The following is a 19,757-nucleotide window of genomic DNA, read 5'->3' on the forward strand; positions in this document are numbered from 1 at the left end:
ATGCCCATGGGATCAACGGTTACACCATTCTTATTAATATTCTGCAAAAAATCGCACATTTACGCTGTCTTGTACATTTTTAAAGTGTTCATTAAGCAATACAGTGAAAAATGCCATCACAAACTGTGCAATTAGATTTTACATTTACAGGTGTTTGGAAAGTCCTTCTAATATACAGTATCAACCAATAATGGGCATCGAGAAATTGAAAAATATGCTGTTGTAGGGTTCTGATTATGACTAAGGGGCTGTCCATAAACCACGTGGTCATTTTTTTGGGACTTTTGAAACCGCCCCCCCCGCGTGGTCATTTGTCAATACAAATTTTTTTATTTGTCCATACAAAATGGTCATTGGCCGAACCCCCCCCTAATGACCACGTGGTTTATGGACAGCCCCTAATATGCATGCTGTGTTAACAAACAAACGTACCATCTGGGCCTGGAAATTGGGTTGTGTTACCGATGGGGATGGCCCGCGAAATAGCATTGTGTTATTTGGGAAGGCCCGCTCGATGCACGTTAGGTAGACGTAGTTTGTTCGAGTTTGACGTGCCTGCACCCTCCCTGTGAAAGTATGATGAAAGCACAGTAGGTGGCGGTAGTGAGCAAACGTCAAACAGGAGCACCGTGAGCGAATGATTTGTTACATAGTGTTTGATCTAAACGTAAGGTGCAACTTTAAAAAATCCCATTACAATTTTGCATACAAACTTTTGAGCAGGGATGGCATGCTCCTTAGTGCGAGTGCAAATGTGCGCGGTTTAAATATGAAAATGAGCTGCCCTGTGCACATTTTCGGTACGAAATGCCATCCCTGCTTTAGAGGCACAAATCTGACGAACGAGCATTGAACCGAGCCGTATTTGTTTATCCTGGCTTTGCTCACTTGCAAAAAGAGGCAGGTTTTTTAAGCTTGGTGCTGTTGAATACGCGAGTAGGGGTCTAAGTCAGCCATTGTGGCAGCCATATTTGTATTTTCTGATGTGTCTCCTTAAGAAAAACCACGATAGGAAGTGAGTTGAGTATGAGACGTCTGCTTGTCTGCGCTAAACTGTTTTAGACAAAGTTTAACAGTTAAGCGCAGTTTCGTGTTCGAAAGGAATCGCTCAAGAAACTTCTTGAGTGATTCCTGGCAGAAACTTTCTTCGGTGACTGCCATTTGAACTGTCATTTCTTCGCTACTGCGTACTGCGATCGAAGAAAAACAGATTTCTTGAGCGATTCAGGCAAGAAATTTCTCATGCATTAAGATAGGCTGAGAAATTCCTTCTGAACTGCAAACAGTGCTTTACCCATATTTTAATAGTTCGTTTTTTTTATTACCAACAGTTTACTTTGTTGTTAGGGCAGCGTTTTCGAAACCGTCTGTTCTGCGTTGTTTTGAATATGGCCACAATATGGAAAAATTTTACGATTGCGCAAGCTTTTCTCTTCCTTATCGAAGTGCTGGTGTTAATCTGCATTTTCGCGTTTTCCGGTTGTTTTTGAAAATTCTTACTATCGTACAATTTGATGAGTTTGTTCCTGCATATTGTATTGAAACTTCGGTGCCTGAACACACGTATCCTGTGGCCTGTGCCCTAGCAGTTATAACTTGCAGCTTGCTGTGATGTACCCGAGATAAAGAGATCTACTTTGATCTCCTATCAGGAGTAACATTTGTTGAAGTCACTCTGTCTTTTCCGCAAAATGGGCCACAAATCGATCAAAACTTAAGTTGTGGCATGATTACTGATTGAAATTTATATCCTTTTTCAAGGGTCATTTTTTGACCCAAACCGTACACCTAGCGAACTGTTCCTAACGTAAAAAGAATGCGAATATTTCCCAACGTAATGCAATAACAAGGTTAAAACCAACATGTATCATAATGAATAAATTGTGGATAATGTTTTAAGTAATGGTGAGAGGTATGTGCTTATTTTTCCCCAAATTTGCAAACATTCTAATTCTCATTCTTTTTACACAGGTACCACCCTATCGAAGCATGATGTTGCCGACACAACACCATCCAGGCTATACTGTTTAAACGCATGACTGTCTCAACAGGTCTACATATAGCCACCAAATACTTATAACTATCATGTGCATCATAGCCGGGCATTGGAGTCAAACGCACTGCTACTACCTCGTTTGGCCTGGACTAAAGAAGTAAAAACCGAGCTGCAGTCGCGGCGCTACCACGACGATCGATACATCATCAACAACCGTCGTCCACGAACAAGTGGGGAACTGTTTTTATTAGTCAATTGTCTGCGTTGTTTTGCGTTCGTTCAGGTGTATTTCGCAAAACTATCGCTGCACCCATACAAGAGCGCCCCATCCTCGCTGTCGTCGTTCGGACAGTCAGTCGGTCGTTCGGTCATCCTCTACTGACATCAGACATCATCATACCACCTATCTACTATCGGAATCGGAAGGAATCAGACAGTCTGCTCGCTGCGAGACTGATTACGACTTCGACGAGGAAGTTTACATCGTTTGGTGTCGGTACTACGGAGACATCGACCACTCGGAAAGTCGAAACAAGTGCGAACCCGATTGATAGTGCTGCAGGAAGTCGGGATTGAATCATCGTAGTAGGCTCCTACCCTATCCTTGAACTTTATCGGGCTACTAAGAGTCATCATTATACGCATATAGCAAACGCACCACCGGAACAGTGCACTGCGATGCAAGAAAGTGTGGTTCCTAAAACATCATAATTTCTTCTATACGTACGTATGTACGGACGGACATTGTACGATTCGTCTCGATGCCAGGTGAATGAATGTCGATCGGTCGCGGAACATCGTCCGATGTGTTGTAGTGTCAATAAATAAATAAATCTCTCTCGTGATTTGCGAGGGATATACGTGGTGCTGCGTCGCGACAATCATATTCTGTGATCGTACGTCAAAACGTGAGCAAGTTTTTCTAACTCTGCGGTTCGCCAATTATACTTCTTTGCAATATCATAATGGTGTTCTGTTGATGGTTTTGTGATAGAGGTGAGTGGTTATTTACTTTTTTTTCTCCATCCCATACTGACTAGCAGTATTTTTTTTCTCTTGTTCTGTTGATGTTGACGTTGGGATTTATTGAGGGTTTTATGCTGATATGTGTGTGAATGGGAACGTTTTTGTCGTGGCAAGCTCATGACGTCATTTGAGTAAACAGGTACGCGAGCACGTGACTACACCATAAAACGAGTAAAAACCGGCACAATACAACGTATCACACACAGTAGGCCAAGAAACATAGCCGGAGTGTGCGGCACGGTTGCTTTGATTGCTGCACACCACATGTACCTATCTTTCTATATTTTCGGGGGCAGTTTCGGGGTGAGACTTTTCGAACTCTAATTTGATAAAATTAACGCCTTGGGGAAAATTAATCCATCGACAAAAGATTACTGTTTGTTTCCATCCGTCTCCGCTTCGATCCTAAATCCTGAGATAACAAAATTCCATCAGTTTCAAGATAACAAACTCCTTCCGAATAGATACGAATGCCGCGCTTTGATAACATCGACAGTTAAACAACCTGTGTCTTAAAGGCACAAATTTAGTTACCGCGTAGTCACCGTGTTCCAGTTGTAGCCTTTCAGTCGCCGAGTAACGTTTGTGATAACTGAATAACCAGCCCCCATCCGCCAAAAAATTCTCCTTACAGCTACCTACCCCAATTGTCCAGTGTTGATTGCCTCGCTAATTGACTGATTGACTATAGTGTATCGGAGGAATCAATAACCGAACCGAACCATGCCCACCACAAAGGCTCCGGTGCAGTCGCCGATTGTGCTTAGCCAGCGAGAGACCAGCTTCAAGGATTGCGTCCAACCGCTCGAGTACCACGGCCACTGGGACGGACAGGGAAATGCGAAAATCCTCAACAATGGGGCGTCTGCGATGGTAAGTTCACTACGCTAGGTACATCCCTCTTTTGCGCGAATGTTCTTACGCGTGGATTGCTGCGATCGCGCGATGATGCGTTTGTGCGTATGTATGGGTGTGTGCTGAAATTTGGGATGAGTGAGACGTTGATGTGAATAAACAAATTATCAGCGGTGCCCCGAAGTGTAGATTTTGATATATAAATCAAAGTAGAAGTGAACTAGGGTCTTGTACCATTCGAAACCTGCGTACTGAAATTAAAACTCAGAATAAAATCAAGAATAAGGTAGCGCTCATGTATTACGTCCGGCTGTACTATTCCCTCCCTCTAGAACGTTGCGTAATTTGTGGATGGCACCTAATACCGTTTAGTGCTTAATCGAAGATAATACGTAATTGGCGTCCAATATGCTGTGGAGACAAAATTGACTTCATCGCTCCAACGGTCGAAAGCTGTCTTGAACAGCCAAGAAAGGTATGTAGTGACCACTACGTCCTCTCAGACTCAGAGATGTCACTGGAAGTTGGGTGTTGTTAGTTGAACGGCTTCGTCCAAAGGATACGTTTGGTCAACGTACACCAAAACGATGTACAGGAACAAACTCCCCAAAGTATACGAAATTATAGTATAGGTACTCTTGAGACGAAAATGTTGACTGCCATTTGCGTGTCCCAAACAGCAATATCGCCAAGAATTACCTATGATTTCTAATCACGCGAAAATGGAGACGAATTTCGGCACCTCGATGGGAATAAGACCAATGATGCAAATGATCACCTCACTAGTGCTCATCACAGCTCATTAACTGTATTCAACTGTATCAACTGTTTATCGCGTGCGATTGAACTGTGCACTGATCAGCGATGGCCAGCAGCAAAGAGGTGGCAAAACGAACATGATGTAAATCACAAACGATTTTGCACACATCTGACTGGGCCGTCACACGCTCGTCCGAACAGCCGAACCATACCGAATAGGTTGGTTTGCGAAGGTACACTGAAATAAGGGACATGGTAATTGTGACTGTATCGAGGGTTAAATTAAAACAACTTTACTACTTGATTTTGGTAGACCATATTATTTTCTTGAAACTACCATGTGAGGGGTTCAATTTACTATGTAGCTTTTTGTTTACATTCCATGGTGATTTTGAATCTCGTTTCGTAGTTAATTTTACTATACGCATGGTAAACAGCATAGTACGTTTGACCATCGCAATTTGGTTTCGATTACTATGCGCGTGGTTTAATGGTAGTGTGTGGTAGTGTCATTTGTATTGTTTACTTTGAAAAAAAAAATACCGAAATGTAAATTCTGTTTGAATTATTGCTTTTATTAGGAATTATAAGGGAATAAATAAACTTTTGGCGAAACAAACACTTTGTGATTCATATTCTCCGTGGGTGACTGAAGCAAATTCTTTTTTTATGAGGATCCATCCGATGTCAGAGTGGTTTCCGGATTCGTATGAAAGTTCGGCGGAAAATGTACCTGGAATTGGGTGGCAATGTTTGGGAACTTATTGCGGTGGTGGATGCAGAACCGGCGGAAGAAGCTTCTCCGAAGATTGCCTTTCTGTCCAGCTTCATGTACTTCGGGTTGGTGGTTCCGTGGATGTGAACGTCTCGGTGACCACAATGATTAGCGGAGATGAGATCGAAGGTGAGGGGATCTTTTAAGCAGGTAGAAATGCGGCACCAACGCACAGCTTCGGAATGGGAGCGAGTACAGCGTAGATTCTTGAAGTCTCTCAATTTCTATTTGTGGTGGCAGAACTTCCGGTTGCTCCTTACACTGAAAAAAGGGTCAGTCCTGCCAGGGTTGCTTAAATGCCCAGAATATTCTATGGGAATTCAAGACAGGGAACAACATGGATTTCGACGGCGTGACATGTTCGATCAGTGGCAAAAGTCCATCATTGGGATTTTTTATCGGCGGAAACGGAGATTCCTTCTTTTCCCAAGCTGTTTTCTCGTTTCTCGGTTACAGCATGAGCGTTGTTTCACGGTTCTGGATTGGAGACATTGTTCGAAGCACGGAACCTGCGGATCGATTTAAATTTAATAAATTTCGTTATCGAAATGGAATGAAGTGATTGACGACAAACAAAACACCATAGTTACCTTAATTTGCTTAATTTTAATTTTGTCATGCTTCTTAAATTAAGGCTTTTTGATATAAACAATTTTGTCAAACACTCAACTTTTCTAATATTCCACAAAGATGGCCGAAAAACTATTATGAAAATAAAATGTGTTCCAACTAAACATGAGAATTGTGTGACCAAACATAAACATAGTTCTGGCAAACGCGAATGGTGTGATTAGGTTAACTATGTTGGATTGTAATGATTACTATTTGTTTGCTTGTCAGCACATGGTAATTCTAAGTAAAACATAGTAGTCATAATCGAAAACAAAGTCGCCATTACTATGTTCAGGCATGGTAAAATTAAGCATGTACTGATGGTTATTTTCACTATAGAATTTTTCTCAGTGTACGGCACGAACGCTCGACACGCACACAGAAGCAACATTCGCATGTACCGATACCATACTAATAAAACTTCCAGCCAACGATGCTTCGCGATAAGCTGTCGAAAAGCATCGAAAGCGATGAAAAGAGATGCTTGGCTAGAACGCAACGGCTCAACGGCGAAAAGGAAGAGTCAACTATGCTGATCAGTGTTGAGTCCGTTCGTGTGCTACTCGTATGGGAGGTTGATTGAATAAAGCGAGGATGGGTGAAAACGAATTCGTTGTCGAAAGCAAATCGCATCATTTCGCGAATGTTTTCATCAAATAGCAAGCTTGAATAAGACAAACTCTTACAACAGGGAGGATGAGACAATGTATGCCCAAAAATTAGAGTGGTTGTTGAATAACGATAATAATTGAGATTTTTAAGTGATTGGTGTCATGTAAAAATGTTTCTTGACTCTTAACAGCAGAGCTATTACAGCTTCTACTTCAATATATAGAAACACAGCCTTCTTGCAGCTCATAGGTAATAATTGTGAGTCATCCATGTATAAAAATCATACAATTTCGGGAGGAATGTTTTAAGGAAATCTTAGAGGAATCACTATAGAAATGCTTTGTTGGAAGAATCTTTACAATAAACTCTGGAGAATCCCCTACAAGAATCCCTGTTCTCTCCTAAAAGGATTTCTAGAGGAATTTCTAGACTAATACCTTGAGAAATTTCTGGAGGAATCTCCAGAGAATTCCATTGAGGGATCTCTGAGAAAATGCCTAAAGCAATCCCTTTTTGTCCTTATTAACGAGATTTTTAAACCGAGGCTAATTCACCTCGGGACCCACGGCTTTACTTCCCCGAAGAAAGAATCCACAAATTATGAGATTGTCAACTCATGTGTATTCAGATGTTCATGGCCATCGGTAGAACCAGAAACGGAAAACCGTTTCCTTTTCTTCCAACTTCCACAGCACAGTGTCATTCGATCATATAACGCATACATTTTATGCGACCAAGCGAACTGTGCCGCATCACCTTCAGTGTACTCCTGACATTCACGCTCCTCTACCTCTACCAAAAATAACCGCATGAAACACCGTAAATATTCCTTTTCCATGGATCACGTCACAGACTAAACGTAACTCCTAGATCTCACATCCTACCCCACTAACAAATACACTTCCCGTGGTGTTTCAGCATGTCTACTATCTGGAAAACCGGGAATCCTCAGGGAATTTTATTTAACGGGGAAAAACCTGGAATACTCAGGGAAATGTTGCACCGATGAAAAAAACATTGGATCGTATGAGATTGGGAGATTCTTTCGGATTCCTACCAGCATTTTTCCAAGATTCGAGTATTTCTTTCCGGGATTGTTCCTTGAAAATCCGGAATTCCGATTGATTTCTTCTGGATTTTTTACATACAGAATTTCATATCATACAGAATTTCTCTAGAGATTTTCCCAGTACATATTGCGCCCAGAGTTCCCGTGGGTTTCTACCAGGATTTTTCCTGAGATCTCCACAAGAGTTTCTCTCAGGATATACCGCAGATGTTGTCGCGGTATTTCTGTATTCTGTATTTCTCTTGGGATTCTTCTTGAAAGTGTTATTATTTCTACTAAAGCTCCTCTAACGGTTTTAAGGAGTTTTCACTAATTTTCTGCAGGAATTCCTTCCGGGATTGCTTCCGAGGCCTCTCCTGTGATTTGTTTAAGAAATTTAGCTTTCTTCTAGAGTTTCTCCTTCGATTTCTACAGAAGTTTCAGCTGGTATATCCCACAGGTTCTCATCGGATTTCTTTTGAGATTTCTCTCGGAGCTTTTGATAGAAAGATTCCTTCCGGTGTTGATTCTGGGATGTCTCTCAGAGTTTTTCAGTATTTAACCTGGACTTTCTTCTAAGTTGTTTTAGAGAGTCTTCTGGAATTTCTGCAGGAGCTACTGCTGGTATTTCTCGAGTTCGTGTCATATTCTTTCGGATATTCACCAAGGCTTTCCCTTGCACTTGATTATTTAATTTCTTGCAGTAATCCTGAGTGCAGTGACCTAAAATTAGTTTCATACAGATTTTCTCGAGATTACAGTCAACTTTCGTTCGTTGCATTAAACGCTTATAGCCCAGTTAGTGAAAGACTAACGGGCGCCCAGTTAAACCGTAGCCCACCTAAACAAAGCCCAAAGAACGAAATTCGGCTGTATTCCTAGAGCTCTTCCCGGAATCTCTACCAGAAATTATACCGATATTCTGGATGCTCCTCTTTGGGATTTCTTTAAAAATTGCTCCCGGAGTTCTTGCAGGATTTTTACAAAGAGTTTTTCTCGGAACATTTCTTGGGATAACTTACGAGTTTTCTTGTAAGAAATTACCGGCGAAATATCTGAAGGAATCCCGTTCAAATATTGCGAAAATCTCCGCAAAGACTTATTGGACAAATCTCGAGAGAAAATACGAAAGAAATCCTGAGAGAAACTGGGACATCTCGAAAAAAGAAGTTCTGGGACTAATCCCATGAGGAAATGTTAGGGAAATTTAAGGCGAAACTGGAAGTATTTCCTCATTTTTTGGTTTTTGATTTTCTATTAAATAAAGAACCAGTTCGATATAGAATTATAATAGAATACATTTAGGCGATGTACAAAGTGTAAGTACAGCTTCCAATTGGAATCGCTCACGCAATGCCTTAGTGGACAAACGAGCTGTAAATTAGGTTGTGGGTGGAAATGTCAAGGCATTTTTTTGCAAATAACTTAAAAAAAAACTTTGGGAAAAGTTTAGAAATATACCGATTTTTGCAATATATTCGAAAGAATTTTGTTAAACAGTTCTTGAAAAAAATCTTGCGCAATTCGCCTTAAAATGTTAAACTTAAGTTTGGAGGATATTTTTGTATAGTTTTTGGGAAGTATAGAAATTTTATAACATTTGGGCTAATCTTTTATTTACCAGCATTTAAAATTTCCCTCTAAAAAACCCAGGGAATTTTATTTTGTCTTATGAGTAGACACCCTGTGTTTGTGAAGAAGCAGAGTACTCTCGATATCTAGTAGTAGCCTCGGTAGCAGCAACCTTCACACTCATTCCTTCCCTTCCCAACTGACGCAAAGCCTTAGAATATAAGGACTTGTCCGGGGCAGTTATTTATCAAAAATCTTAGCAAGGTTTGCAGAAAATTCTGGAGGAATCCCAAGAGGAATACCTAGAGCAATATAGAGTCCTGGAATGATCCTTAAAGGAATGCGAGAGAAATGCAGTCTAGGAACTCCTAGAATGCCTATAGAAATCCCTGTAGAAAACCATTAAGGTATTCCTGGAGGATTCCCTGGAGAACCCTCAGAAGGAATCTCTAGAAGAATCACCATAAAAGCAACTAAGGTACCCGGTAGAGGAATCCCTGGCGAACTTTCAAAAGGATTTCCAGTAGTAGTTTCTTGAGAAATCTCAGGGAAAATTTCAGGAGCAACCCAGCAGGAATTTCCCTAGAGATCCCAGCTCAAATTTCTGGAGGAATCCCATTAGAAATTGCTGGAGGAATCCCTAGAGCATTGCTTGAAACTGAGTGAATATGAAAAATACGACCAGTTGTCAGCGCCAGCAACCACTACGAAGGAACATGCAAAGGGAGCAAAGAAAAACAGAATGAACTGTGGCCGCTGTTTCTCATCGTACGATTGGCTTGTGAAGCAAATTGACTGGTGATCATTCGTACTCATTTGGACACACCGACGAAGAGAAAGAATCAGAGAGCCACCATCGTTTCTCATTCTCAGTAATAAATTTGATTGCTCATGCTCTCACTTGCTTTTGAAGTATGTTAGCCAATGAAGGCATATAGCTACATCTCTGAGTTGAAAAGCGCCGGTCGAGCAAATGTTCGTTCATTTGGGAAAAAACGCCTTATTTTTCAAGCACTGCCCAAGAGGGAGTCTTGGAAGCAGTGCTGAAAATGTCATTTCGACACATCCAAATTCAACCACCTACAGCTTATTTTGGAAGTTGAACCCGAGAATATGGTATATAAAAAACTAACCGCACAGACCAGTTCTACAAGAAAGTCACGGAAAACCGCTCTTTTCCGAATATTTGAGGTAAATGTCACGGACGTATCAAAGGTAAATGTCATGGATGGATTCCGGAACAAATCCGTGGATGAACTCCTAAAAGATTGCTTGGAGATACTTGAGAAAGTATTCCTGGATGACTTTTTGAAGAATTTCTTGGCGTCTGTATGGCGTCACTCTGAAATTATCTTAATGAATTAAAATACAATCGCTGGAGGAATTCCTTTAGAAATCCTTTTAGTAGTAAAAAAAACCTCATGTTATCCTGGAGAAATTCTTGGGTGCGCCCCTGGAAAAGATGATGCAAAAATTTATGAAATTTCCCGAAAGGTATTTCTGAAGGAATCACTAGAGGGATTCCTGGAGAACTCCCGGAGCAATCCTTAGAGAAATTTCTGGATAAATACATGGAGGAAACTCTGCCGAAAAAAAATATCTGGAAAAATCCCCGGAGAAATCTTTGAAAGAATTCCTGGAGGAATCCTTGGAGAAATTTCTAAAAACTCATTTGAGGAATTCTTGGAGAAATTTCTAGAGGAATCCCTGGAGGAAATCTTCGAGAATTCCCTAGAGGAATCCCTTAAACAATTCATGGAGAAATCTCTGAAGGAATCTTTTGAGGAACTTTTAAAATCCCTGAAGGAATTCCTGAAAGAAACACTGGAGAAATCCCTGGAGGAATTCTTGGCGAAATCCCTAAAGGCATTCTTGGAGAAATCCCTGAAGAATTTCTGGAAAAATTTCTGGAGAAATCCCCGGAAAAAATCTAGATCAATTCTAGGAGGTATCTCCGGAGGAGCTCCTGGTAAAATTCCTGGAGGAATTCTTGGAGGAATCCATGGCGAAATTTCTGAAGAAATCCCTTGAGAAATTTCAGAAGGAATTTCTAGAGGAGTTTCCTGAGGAATTCCTGGAGTAATCTTTGGCAGAATTTCTGGAGCAATCCTAGGAGGAATTGCTGGAGAAATCCATGAATATATTTCTGAAGAAATCTCTTGAGGAGTTCCTGGAGGAATTGCTAGATGAATTTCGGAAAGAATTACTAGCTGAATTTCGGAAAGAATCCCTGGAGGAATTTACGGGAGAATTCCTGGAGGAAATCCTGTAAGAATTCTTGGAGAAATTGCCTAGACAAATTCCTTGCACAATCTTAGGAGGAATTCCAGGAGGACACCCTGTAGGAATTCTTAAAGAAACCCCTAAAGGAATTCCTGTAGGAATCCCTTGAGGAGTTTCTGAAGGAATATCCGGAGAAATTCCAAGATAACGCCCCAGTGGATCCTGATAAAATTTGCGAGGAATGTCTTGAGAAATTGCTGAATGAATGCATAAAGCGATTCCTGTTGGTATCTCTGGAGGAATCTCTAGAGGAGTCCCTGTAGGAATCCTAGGTGAAATTCCTGGGGGAATCCCTAGAAGAATTCCTGGATAAATTCCCGGAGGAATCCCTGGAAAAAATCCTGGAGAAATCCTTAGAGGAATTCCTAGAGTAAGCCCTGGAGGGATCCCTGAATCCCTGAAGTAATTCATGGAAGAATCCATGCGGGAATTCTTGGAGGAACTCCTGGAGGAATTTCCATGGAATTCATGGACGAATCCTTGGAGGTATTCCTGGAAGAATGCATGGAGAAATTCCTGGGGAAATGCCGGGAGGAATTTCACTTCTAGGGTAGAAATTCCTTGATAAACTCCTGGAGGAATCCCTGGAAAAACTCATGAAGGAAATCCTAAAGAAATTCGTGGAAGAATTTCTGAAGGAATTCCTGAAGAATTTCTGAAAAAAAATGCTGAAGGAATTGTTGTAGAAATTTCTGAAGTAATTACTGAAAGAATTCCTGGAGAAATTCCTGGAGGATTTTTTGGAGAAATTCCTGGATGAAATCCAGGAGGAACGCCTGATGAAATGCCAGGAGGAATGACTGGAGGAATTCCTGGAAGAATGTCTAAAGGAAGATATCTCTTGAGGCATTTCTGGAGGAATCGCAGGAGGAATTCTTTAAGAAACCCCATGAGGAATCCCGAAAGGAATTCTTTAGGAAATCCTATAAGAGCTTTATTAACGATTTGCTGGGAGAATTTCCGTAGGAATCCCTGGAAAAAAAACTGAAAAAAATATGTCTGTAGTAATAACTGGACGAATTATTTGAGAAATCCTTTGATGGCTTTTTAAAGGAATGTTTACGCATAATGTTTAAGGAGTTCCTGGATTCATTCAGAATAATATCTGATTAGATTTCGATTAAGTTGTGGAAAGTCCTCCTCTTTCCCTACAGGGACCGGCTCCGAAATATCAGGAAAATTTGGCATGTTGTTTTATGTATTCCATGAATACAAATCACAAAATTCAGCTATTCAACAAAGCTTGTTATTTGCTAAAATTTTTCCCTTTACCATGGTCCCATCAGATCTGCTCCTAGTACAGGGGTTATCGTGATCATGACGCAAGCCCTAGAAAAATCCACGGACGAATCTCTGGGGAAATTTCGGTACAATCCTTAGCTGTAGGCTTGCCGAGTCTAAGGAGGAATCTCAACAGGAATTCCACGAAAATTTCCTGGAGAAATCCCACGAGCAATTTCTGGAGGAATCCTTGGATGAAATTTCTAGTAGAATTGGAGTTATCCTTGAACGAAAATTTCCTGTAAATATCCTAGCAGAAAATTACGAAGAATTCCTAAGTTTCTGGGGGAATTCCCAGAAGGAAATCCTACAGCAATACAGCGTCCTGGAACGATTATTGAAGGAATCCTTAGCGAAATGGCTGAAAGAGTCCCTTAAATGCCTAAAGAAATCTCTGGAGAAACTCATAGAGGTGTACCTAGAGGAATCCATGGAGAAGCCTCTGAAGCAATCTCTGGAGGTATCTGTAGAAGAATCCCTATAAGAGTTGCTAAGGAATTCGTAGAGGAATCCCTGGCAAAATTTCCAGCAATAATTCCTTGAGAAATCTCAGAAGAAACTTCACTGGAAATCCCAGTACCAGTTTCTGAAAAAAAAAATTCTTGTAGGGATTCTTGGAAGTCAACCCTAGAATAAACTGTTTGGAAGCTTCCAATACAGAAATTCCTGACGGAATCCCAGAAGTAATCCGTGATAGCATCTCTCCAAAGAAAATGGTATCTTATACGATGGATATTACTTGAAAAGATAGGGTCCGCGTCAGAGGATCAGATGTTAGTTTTCATATAGTTTGTTTTTTTTATGCAACGTGAGATTTGTCCTTGATTTTTTTTGAGCATAGTATATCATCACAAGAAGCGACGTGAGACAAGACATAACACATATCGTTCTTACAATCGATTGTAAGAACGATAAGTGTTATGTCTTGTCTCGCGTCGTGTCTTATGAATGTCAGTTTGTTCTTACGTTAACATAAAACCTAAAAATGAGTGTATACGCCTTAAGCTTACAGATCGATGAATTCAGCAGTGATTCTCCATAACTCTACCTCTTTTCAGATCACGTTCTCGGACCGTTCGTTCCAACCGTTCATCATCGGAGGTCCCCTGGACAACAAGTACATCTTCGAGCAGTTGCACTTCCACTGGGGCGTAGAGGATGACTCCGGTTGCGAGCACATTCTCGAGGGCAATACCTACTCCATGGAGGCGCACGCCGTCCACTACAATGCCAAGTACGGTAGCTTTGCGGAAGCTGTTGACAAACCCGACGGTTTGGCGGTGACGGGATTCTTCGTGCATGCCTTTGGCGATGTGGATTGTCCGGAGTTCGACAAGATAGTGAACGGCATCAAGTACATCGCGAAGCCCAACACGGAGTCGAAGATCGATGCTGGTTCGTGTGACGGTGTAAGGGGTGGTCGTAATTGCGTGTACTAATTCTGGTGTTATTTGCAGATTGCCTTTCCTGGATGGGTCTCCAGGACCTGAGTCGCCATTATTACACCTATAAGGTATGCATCGTTATATCTTGAGGTTACTTGAGATTCCAGTAGTTCTGATCATATCTCCCAAATCTTCGCAGGGTTCCCTCACAACTCCTCCGTACTACGAGAGCGTCACCTGGATCGTCTACAAGACTCCGGTGTACGTTTCGAGCCGGCAGATAGACACCTTCCGACAGTTGCAGTCCTGTCCGAAGGACTCCAACAAGAAGATCGTCAACAACTACCGGGAAGTGCAGGTACACAAGGTCAGCCCCGAGGTCGTGTTCGTGCGGAACAGCCGGCTACGATCGAAGCTGTGAGGCGTGCGGTGTGCGGTGCGCCACGACAGGCGCACGGAACTGAAAATGATGTCAAGACGAGCTTGCCTTTCCTTGTAAAATAGTGGCTAAGTAGGATTAGACGCGGGTTTTTGTTGAATAAGATTTGTAAATTGTTGGAAAATACACAGTTTTTTGTAAGTAACAACCTGTGTCGTGTTCTGCTGTTAGTATTACAATTCCTTATCTATCGACCGTTTTTACCCTTCTTACAACCATAAGAAGGGTATAAATATCGCTCGAAAAACCGACTTTCGTTCCGAGGCCCGGAGGGCCGAGTCTCATATACCAATGAACTCAGCTCGACGAACTGAGCAAATGTCTGTATGTGTGTGTGTGTGTGTGTGTGTGTATGTGCGTTACAAAAAAAGTCACGCACGTTTCTCAGCCGTCTGTCAACCGATTTGAGTTCTCTTGGAAGCAAATGAAAGCTACTACATCCTAGTAGAACGCTATTAATTTTTTTTTCGATTGGACGTTTGGTTACCGAGATATCTCTCGAAGAGTACTTATGAGTCATACATCTAAACTTTTTAAGATTTTTGACCAAGTGTATCATAATAAATATTCTGGCCGTCTGTCAACCGATTTCGGTTATCCTGGCACCAAATGAAAGCTACAACATTCTAGTAGAACCCTATACAATTTTATTAAGATTGGACATTTGGTTACCGAGATATCTTTCAAAGAGTACTTGGGAGTAAGGTTAACTTTTTGAGAGATTTTTGACCAAGGGTACCATAATAAATATCTCAGCTGTCTGTCAACCGATTTGGGTTCTCTAAGCACCAAATGAAAGCTACAATATCCTTGTATAAGGCCCTGAAATTTTTTTTTCTATTCGACATTTGATTACTGAGATATCTTACGAAGAGTATTTCAATAAATTCCTTTTTATTAATCTACACTGCGAACCCGCCATTACCCTTTAAGGAGTTAAAAGTACACTCTTTTTTCTTATATATGAAGCTGTCAAAATAAAGGGTACTTGTCAATTTCTAAATATGGGTAAATTTTGCCCTTTCTCAGGTTTTGACAGTATACTCTTTAATGAGTGAAAATGTTCTTGAACATTTTCGTGGCGCACCCAGTCGTACAAGGCTGATGTTGTTTGGTTTAAATATATATCTCTCATACATTGCGATGCTGCGTAACGCTTTTGCAGGTGAGTGCTACAAAATATTCAATAAAGTGATAAACTTATTGGCCAAATGTATGTTTTTAGGTAGGCCCGTGGTTCAAGAGCTCCACCGAGATCGAGAGCACCGATGAAGCTGGGAGCGCAAATTCCATCGACCGAAGGCTAAATGCAAAAAGTTCTGGCACAACATACACAAATATTAATTAAACTGATTATGAGATGAGAACGATGAAATAAAGTTTTGAAACGAACGGTCATTTATCAAGTGCATAGTATTTTTATGATTTTGAAAGTTTAAATTTCTTCAAATCCGCGTAAATGGATAAACAGGGTGAATTTTACTCTTTTTCCAATCTCAAATCGCTCCAGAAAAAGGGTAAAAATCACTCGTTGATTTGACGTACAAGCGGTTTACTCCTTAAAGAGTACAAGCTGTTTACTCTTTTTATGAGTTCACCTAGTTACTCTCGAAATGGGTGCAAAATTACTCTTTAAAGAGTACTCCAGTTTCTCAGTGTATTCACTTACTTGTTATCTTGCATTATCCAAGTAACCACGCTGTTGGAGCTGTACGTATTGCAAATATAATGTACATATATTGACATGCATTACTCTATATAAACTATTAAAGTTAAATTAAAGTGGGAAGTGGCGCCACTATTGTTGAATTACGATTATACCAGTATGGTATGTGGGGGCAAGATGGGTCAGGGGGCAAGATGGGTCAGTACCGTTTTCAATCGCACAATATGTTTTGAATCTTTCAATAATTTTCCCAGATGAACGACGGGGATACACAAAAAAGTGGTATATTGTTTCGAAAATTCTATACGTTCCTCGTACAGAAAAAAATAAAATATTTTTTCGTTATACTCCTTATGCTATACATTCCATATAACTACGTGTATTGTGTAGACGGGGCAAGATGGGTCACCCTAATTTTTCGGTATGTTTGCATAGTTTTTGAAAATGTTTTATTTTTGATGGAAAGGCTATTCTGTGACCTACATTATCGAAGCGATGAGAGCACTGAAAATTTGAGAACATATTTTATAAATTTTCCTTCAAAAAATATAGGTTTTCAAAGTCCGTTTATGGCTACCCGAACAAAAATCTTCTAGTTCTGAGAATAATCTACCGATATGTTTCAACACTTTCTTCATGTAATCTGTACGTCTATGAAGCTTAAGTGTATAGAGAAAAACTAGAAGATATAGTATTTTTTGTTGGAGGAAAATCGAGTTTTCTTATAGCTGACCCATCTTGCCCCCGTTAAAATGAGGTGGGGCAAGATGGGTCATGTTTTGAAAATTGTTTGTCAAGAAGCAGGTTTCAAGCTTTATTACCTTTTTATACTCTTATATCATAGCTGACTAGTGTATCTGAGAGTCGTGGTAGAATACAGAGAAATGCGATTTATATTCAGAAAGTTATAGGGATCCATTTCTTAGGTGACCCATCCTGCCCCCACTTACCATATAATCGTAAGTCAGCAATAGTGGCGCCACTTGCCACTTTAATTCAACTTCAATTGTTAATGTAGGGCAATGCATGCCAAGCCAATATATGCGCTTTATATATGCAATAAGTACAGCTTCAACAGCATATGGTTACTTGGGTACAGGGCCGGATTTACAAATGTGGGGGCCCGGGGCCACAGTGATGTGGGGGCCCTCTTTAGAGAATTTTTTTTCATTGTCGAAAAATCCAGAAAATATGGAAAATTCTTCCAAAAATTAGGGTTGTTGTTATTGAAGAAAATAGGCCGATACAAATATTTATTTCACGTTTTGTCCCACCACTGTTTGGCTGGTCGAAGGGGGGGGGGGGGGGAAGAAAAATAATAAAGTATTTAATTTGAACAATATTTATAACTCATTGGATTTGTTAAAGAATTTTTGGCAGGACCCGATATTTTGATAAATATTTTTCTAACTGCCCCCTTAAAAATGCAATATACATACTGCCAAAAATTGTCGAAGGGAGGGGGGGGGGGACAAAAGTCGAAATGAAATTTGTATACGCCTTAATCTAGCTTAATAGGCGTAACAAGAAAAAAAGCATCCACTATAAACTAAGCATAACAGTGATCCAGATATGAAAATCTAGTCTAAAGACGATTGTAAAAGAAATTTTATCAAGTAAATAACGCCTTATCGGAGAATGTTCCATTGATCAAGTCGAAATTCATGAGAATGTCCAGATTTTAAAGGAGACATTTTCGATAAATTTCAGATAATTTTTTTAGCGCTATCTTTGGGGCCGTTATTGCAAAACCTCCAAACAGAATTTCTTGCGGAATGGTTGATGAAATCTATAGAGTTGCTGACCGATTACCAGGTTTTTGTGGAACTTAAGCATAAACATTCCTAACGCGACTTCGAGAAAAGTTTCTGGTGAAAGCGCAAAATATTTGTTAAGAACTCCTTGTGAAACTTCAAGAGGCAAAAAATCCATAGTGGTATTTTAGCGGAAATTCTACTAAAAGCTGCTGAAGAAATTTCATCTGGAATCCATAATGAGTTCCTGATGGAATTTGTGTTTTACTTTGAATAAAATTGTAAGTAAAATTTCATAATAATCTTTGGCGGACGAATTTTTAGCCAATTTAAACAAAAAATTAAATATTTCAGGATCTTTTAATAATTTCTCCACAAATATCAACTGCAGTTTTCATAAGGAACCTACTGATTTGTTAAGAGTTCGCCTCAAACTACACATTCAAACCAGGAAGAAAAAAATGTCATGGATTTAATCATATTGAAGAAAATCGGATCAGATCTCCGCCTAAATCCGAAATAAAATTCTTGCTTGTTCCTTCATAGAAATATTTCAACAATTCTGGGGTTCGACTTGAATAATTTATAAGTTTGGTAAGCGAAATCAAACTCTACAGTTCTAGAAACTTTGCTTTATTCTGATAGAAACACTTGAAAATCTGAGTGTAGAATTAGCATCTAAGTTAAAATACTATCACGCCGAGGACCTGGGATCGAATCCCACTCCCGACATACTCACAAAATGTGGGATCTTCCTTCGGAAGGGAAGTAAAACGTGGGTCCCGAGATGAACTAGCCTAGGGTTAAAAATCTCGTTAATACAGACAAAAAAAAAAAAAAAAAAAAAAAAAAAAAAAAAAAAAAAAAAAAAAACTTGAAAATCTTCAAAGATCTGTGTAGTAAATTTTTAAAAAATAACACCAATAATTTTCGACAGAAATAAACACGAATTTTCAGCAGAAACTTTTCGACTCTCTATTCCATAGCGTTTAAGATTTCATCCAAAATTCAGGTGAAGATTTTCTCATGTATTTTCGTTAAAATAACTTGTGCAATTCACAAGAGTGATCAATTCAAACCTTAAAAATCTTAACAACCTTCTGGAAAATTTTAAAATTTTATTAAAAGGCAGATATCTGCCCGAATAAAAAATACAGTAGAAAAACCGAATGTTGTATTGTAACAGTACTATTTAGAACCATATTGTTACAATAAACACCACTGTAAAAATAAAACATACAAAAACAATAAGATGTAATGTTAGACACCATACAGTGAATTGTAAATGAGATTTTTACAATATACTATACGGGTTGTTAAGTATCGTAACAATATAAAAAAATATTTTTCTCCATATATATTTTTTTACAAAACCATACATTTTATTGTAAATGAATTGTTCGAAATACTGATACGTGGGCTTTAATATACCGTATATTGTATGGTACACGTATGGTTTCAAACAATAAAATGTACCGTAAATATATTGTTTTTAATTGTAATTTCACTACTGGTTATAAATTTAATCATGGTTTTGGAATGGTTCTCTTTTGTTATGTTGTATTGTTTTACATTAGATAAACCATATAATGTTATATTATCTCGTCATGTTCCTTCGATAATGGCAGTTCTAGCCAAACTAACCTAAACTCGTCTAAGTCTGAGTAGCCTCTGATTGCATTAACAGTTGAAGC

The 19,757-nt window shown here is 39.7% G+C and overlaps 1 protein-coding gene across 1 annotated transcript; it reads left to right on the plus strand.

The window, feature by feature from the left end:
• The first annotated feature begins 2,104 nt into the window (after positions 1 to 2,104).
• Positions 2,105 to 14,791, plus strand: LOC109424971 (carbonic anhydrase 2). Its single transcript, XM_019707298.3, has 5 exons — positions 2,105 to 2,992; positions 3,657 to 3,895; positions 13,878 to 14,214; positions 14,277 to 14,332; positions 14,404 to 14,791. The coding sequence occupies exons 2-5, from the start codon at positions 3,746 to 3,748 to the stop codon at positions 14,623 to 14,625; spliced, it is 765 nt and encodes a 254-aa protein (XP_019562843.1). The 5' UTR covers positions 2,105 to 2,992; positions 3,657 to 3,745; the 3' UTR covers positions 14,626 to 14,791.
• Positions 14,792 to 19,757: the final 4,966 nt, after the last annotated feature.

Source organism: Aedes albopictus, chromosome 1 (genome assembly GCF_035046485.1).
Source record: "Aedes albopictus strain Foshan chromosome 1, AalbF5, whole genome shotgun sequence".
NCBI classification, from domain to species: Eukaryota; Metazoa; Arthropoda; class Insecta; order Diptera; family Culicidae; genus Aedes; species Aedes albopictus.

Excerpts from the sequence above, each read along its gene's own strand:
- LOC109424971 (XM_019707298.3), top strand. The coding sequence starts at position 3,746 with ATGCCCACCACAAAGGCTCCGGTGCAGTCGCCGATTGTGCTTAGCCAG. Across the intron at positions 3,896-13,877 it reads ACAATGGGGCGTCTGCGATG|ATCACGTTCTCGGACCGTTC; the intron begins GTAAGTTCACTA and ends ACCTCTTTTCAG. Across the intron at positions 14,215-14,276 it reads GGAGTCGAAGATCGATGCTG|ATTGCCTTTCCTGGATGGGT; the intron begins GTTCGTGTGACG and ends TGTTATTTGCAG.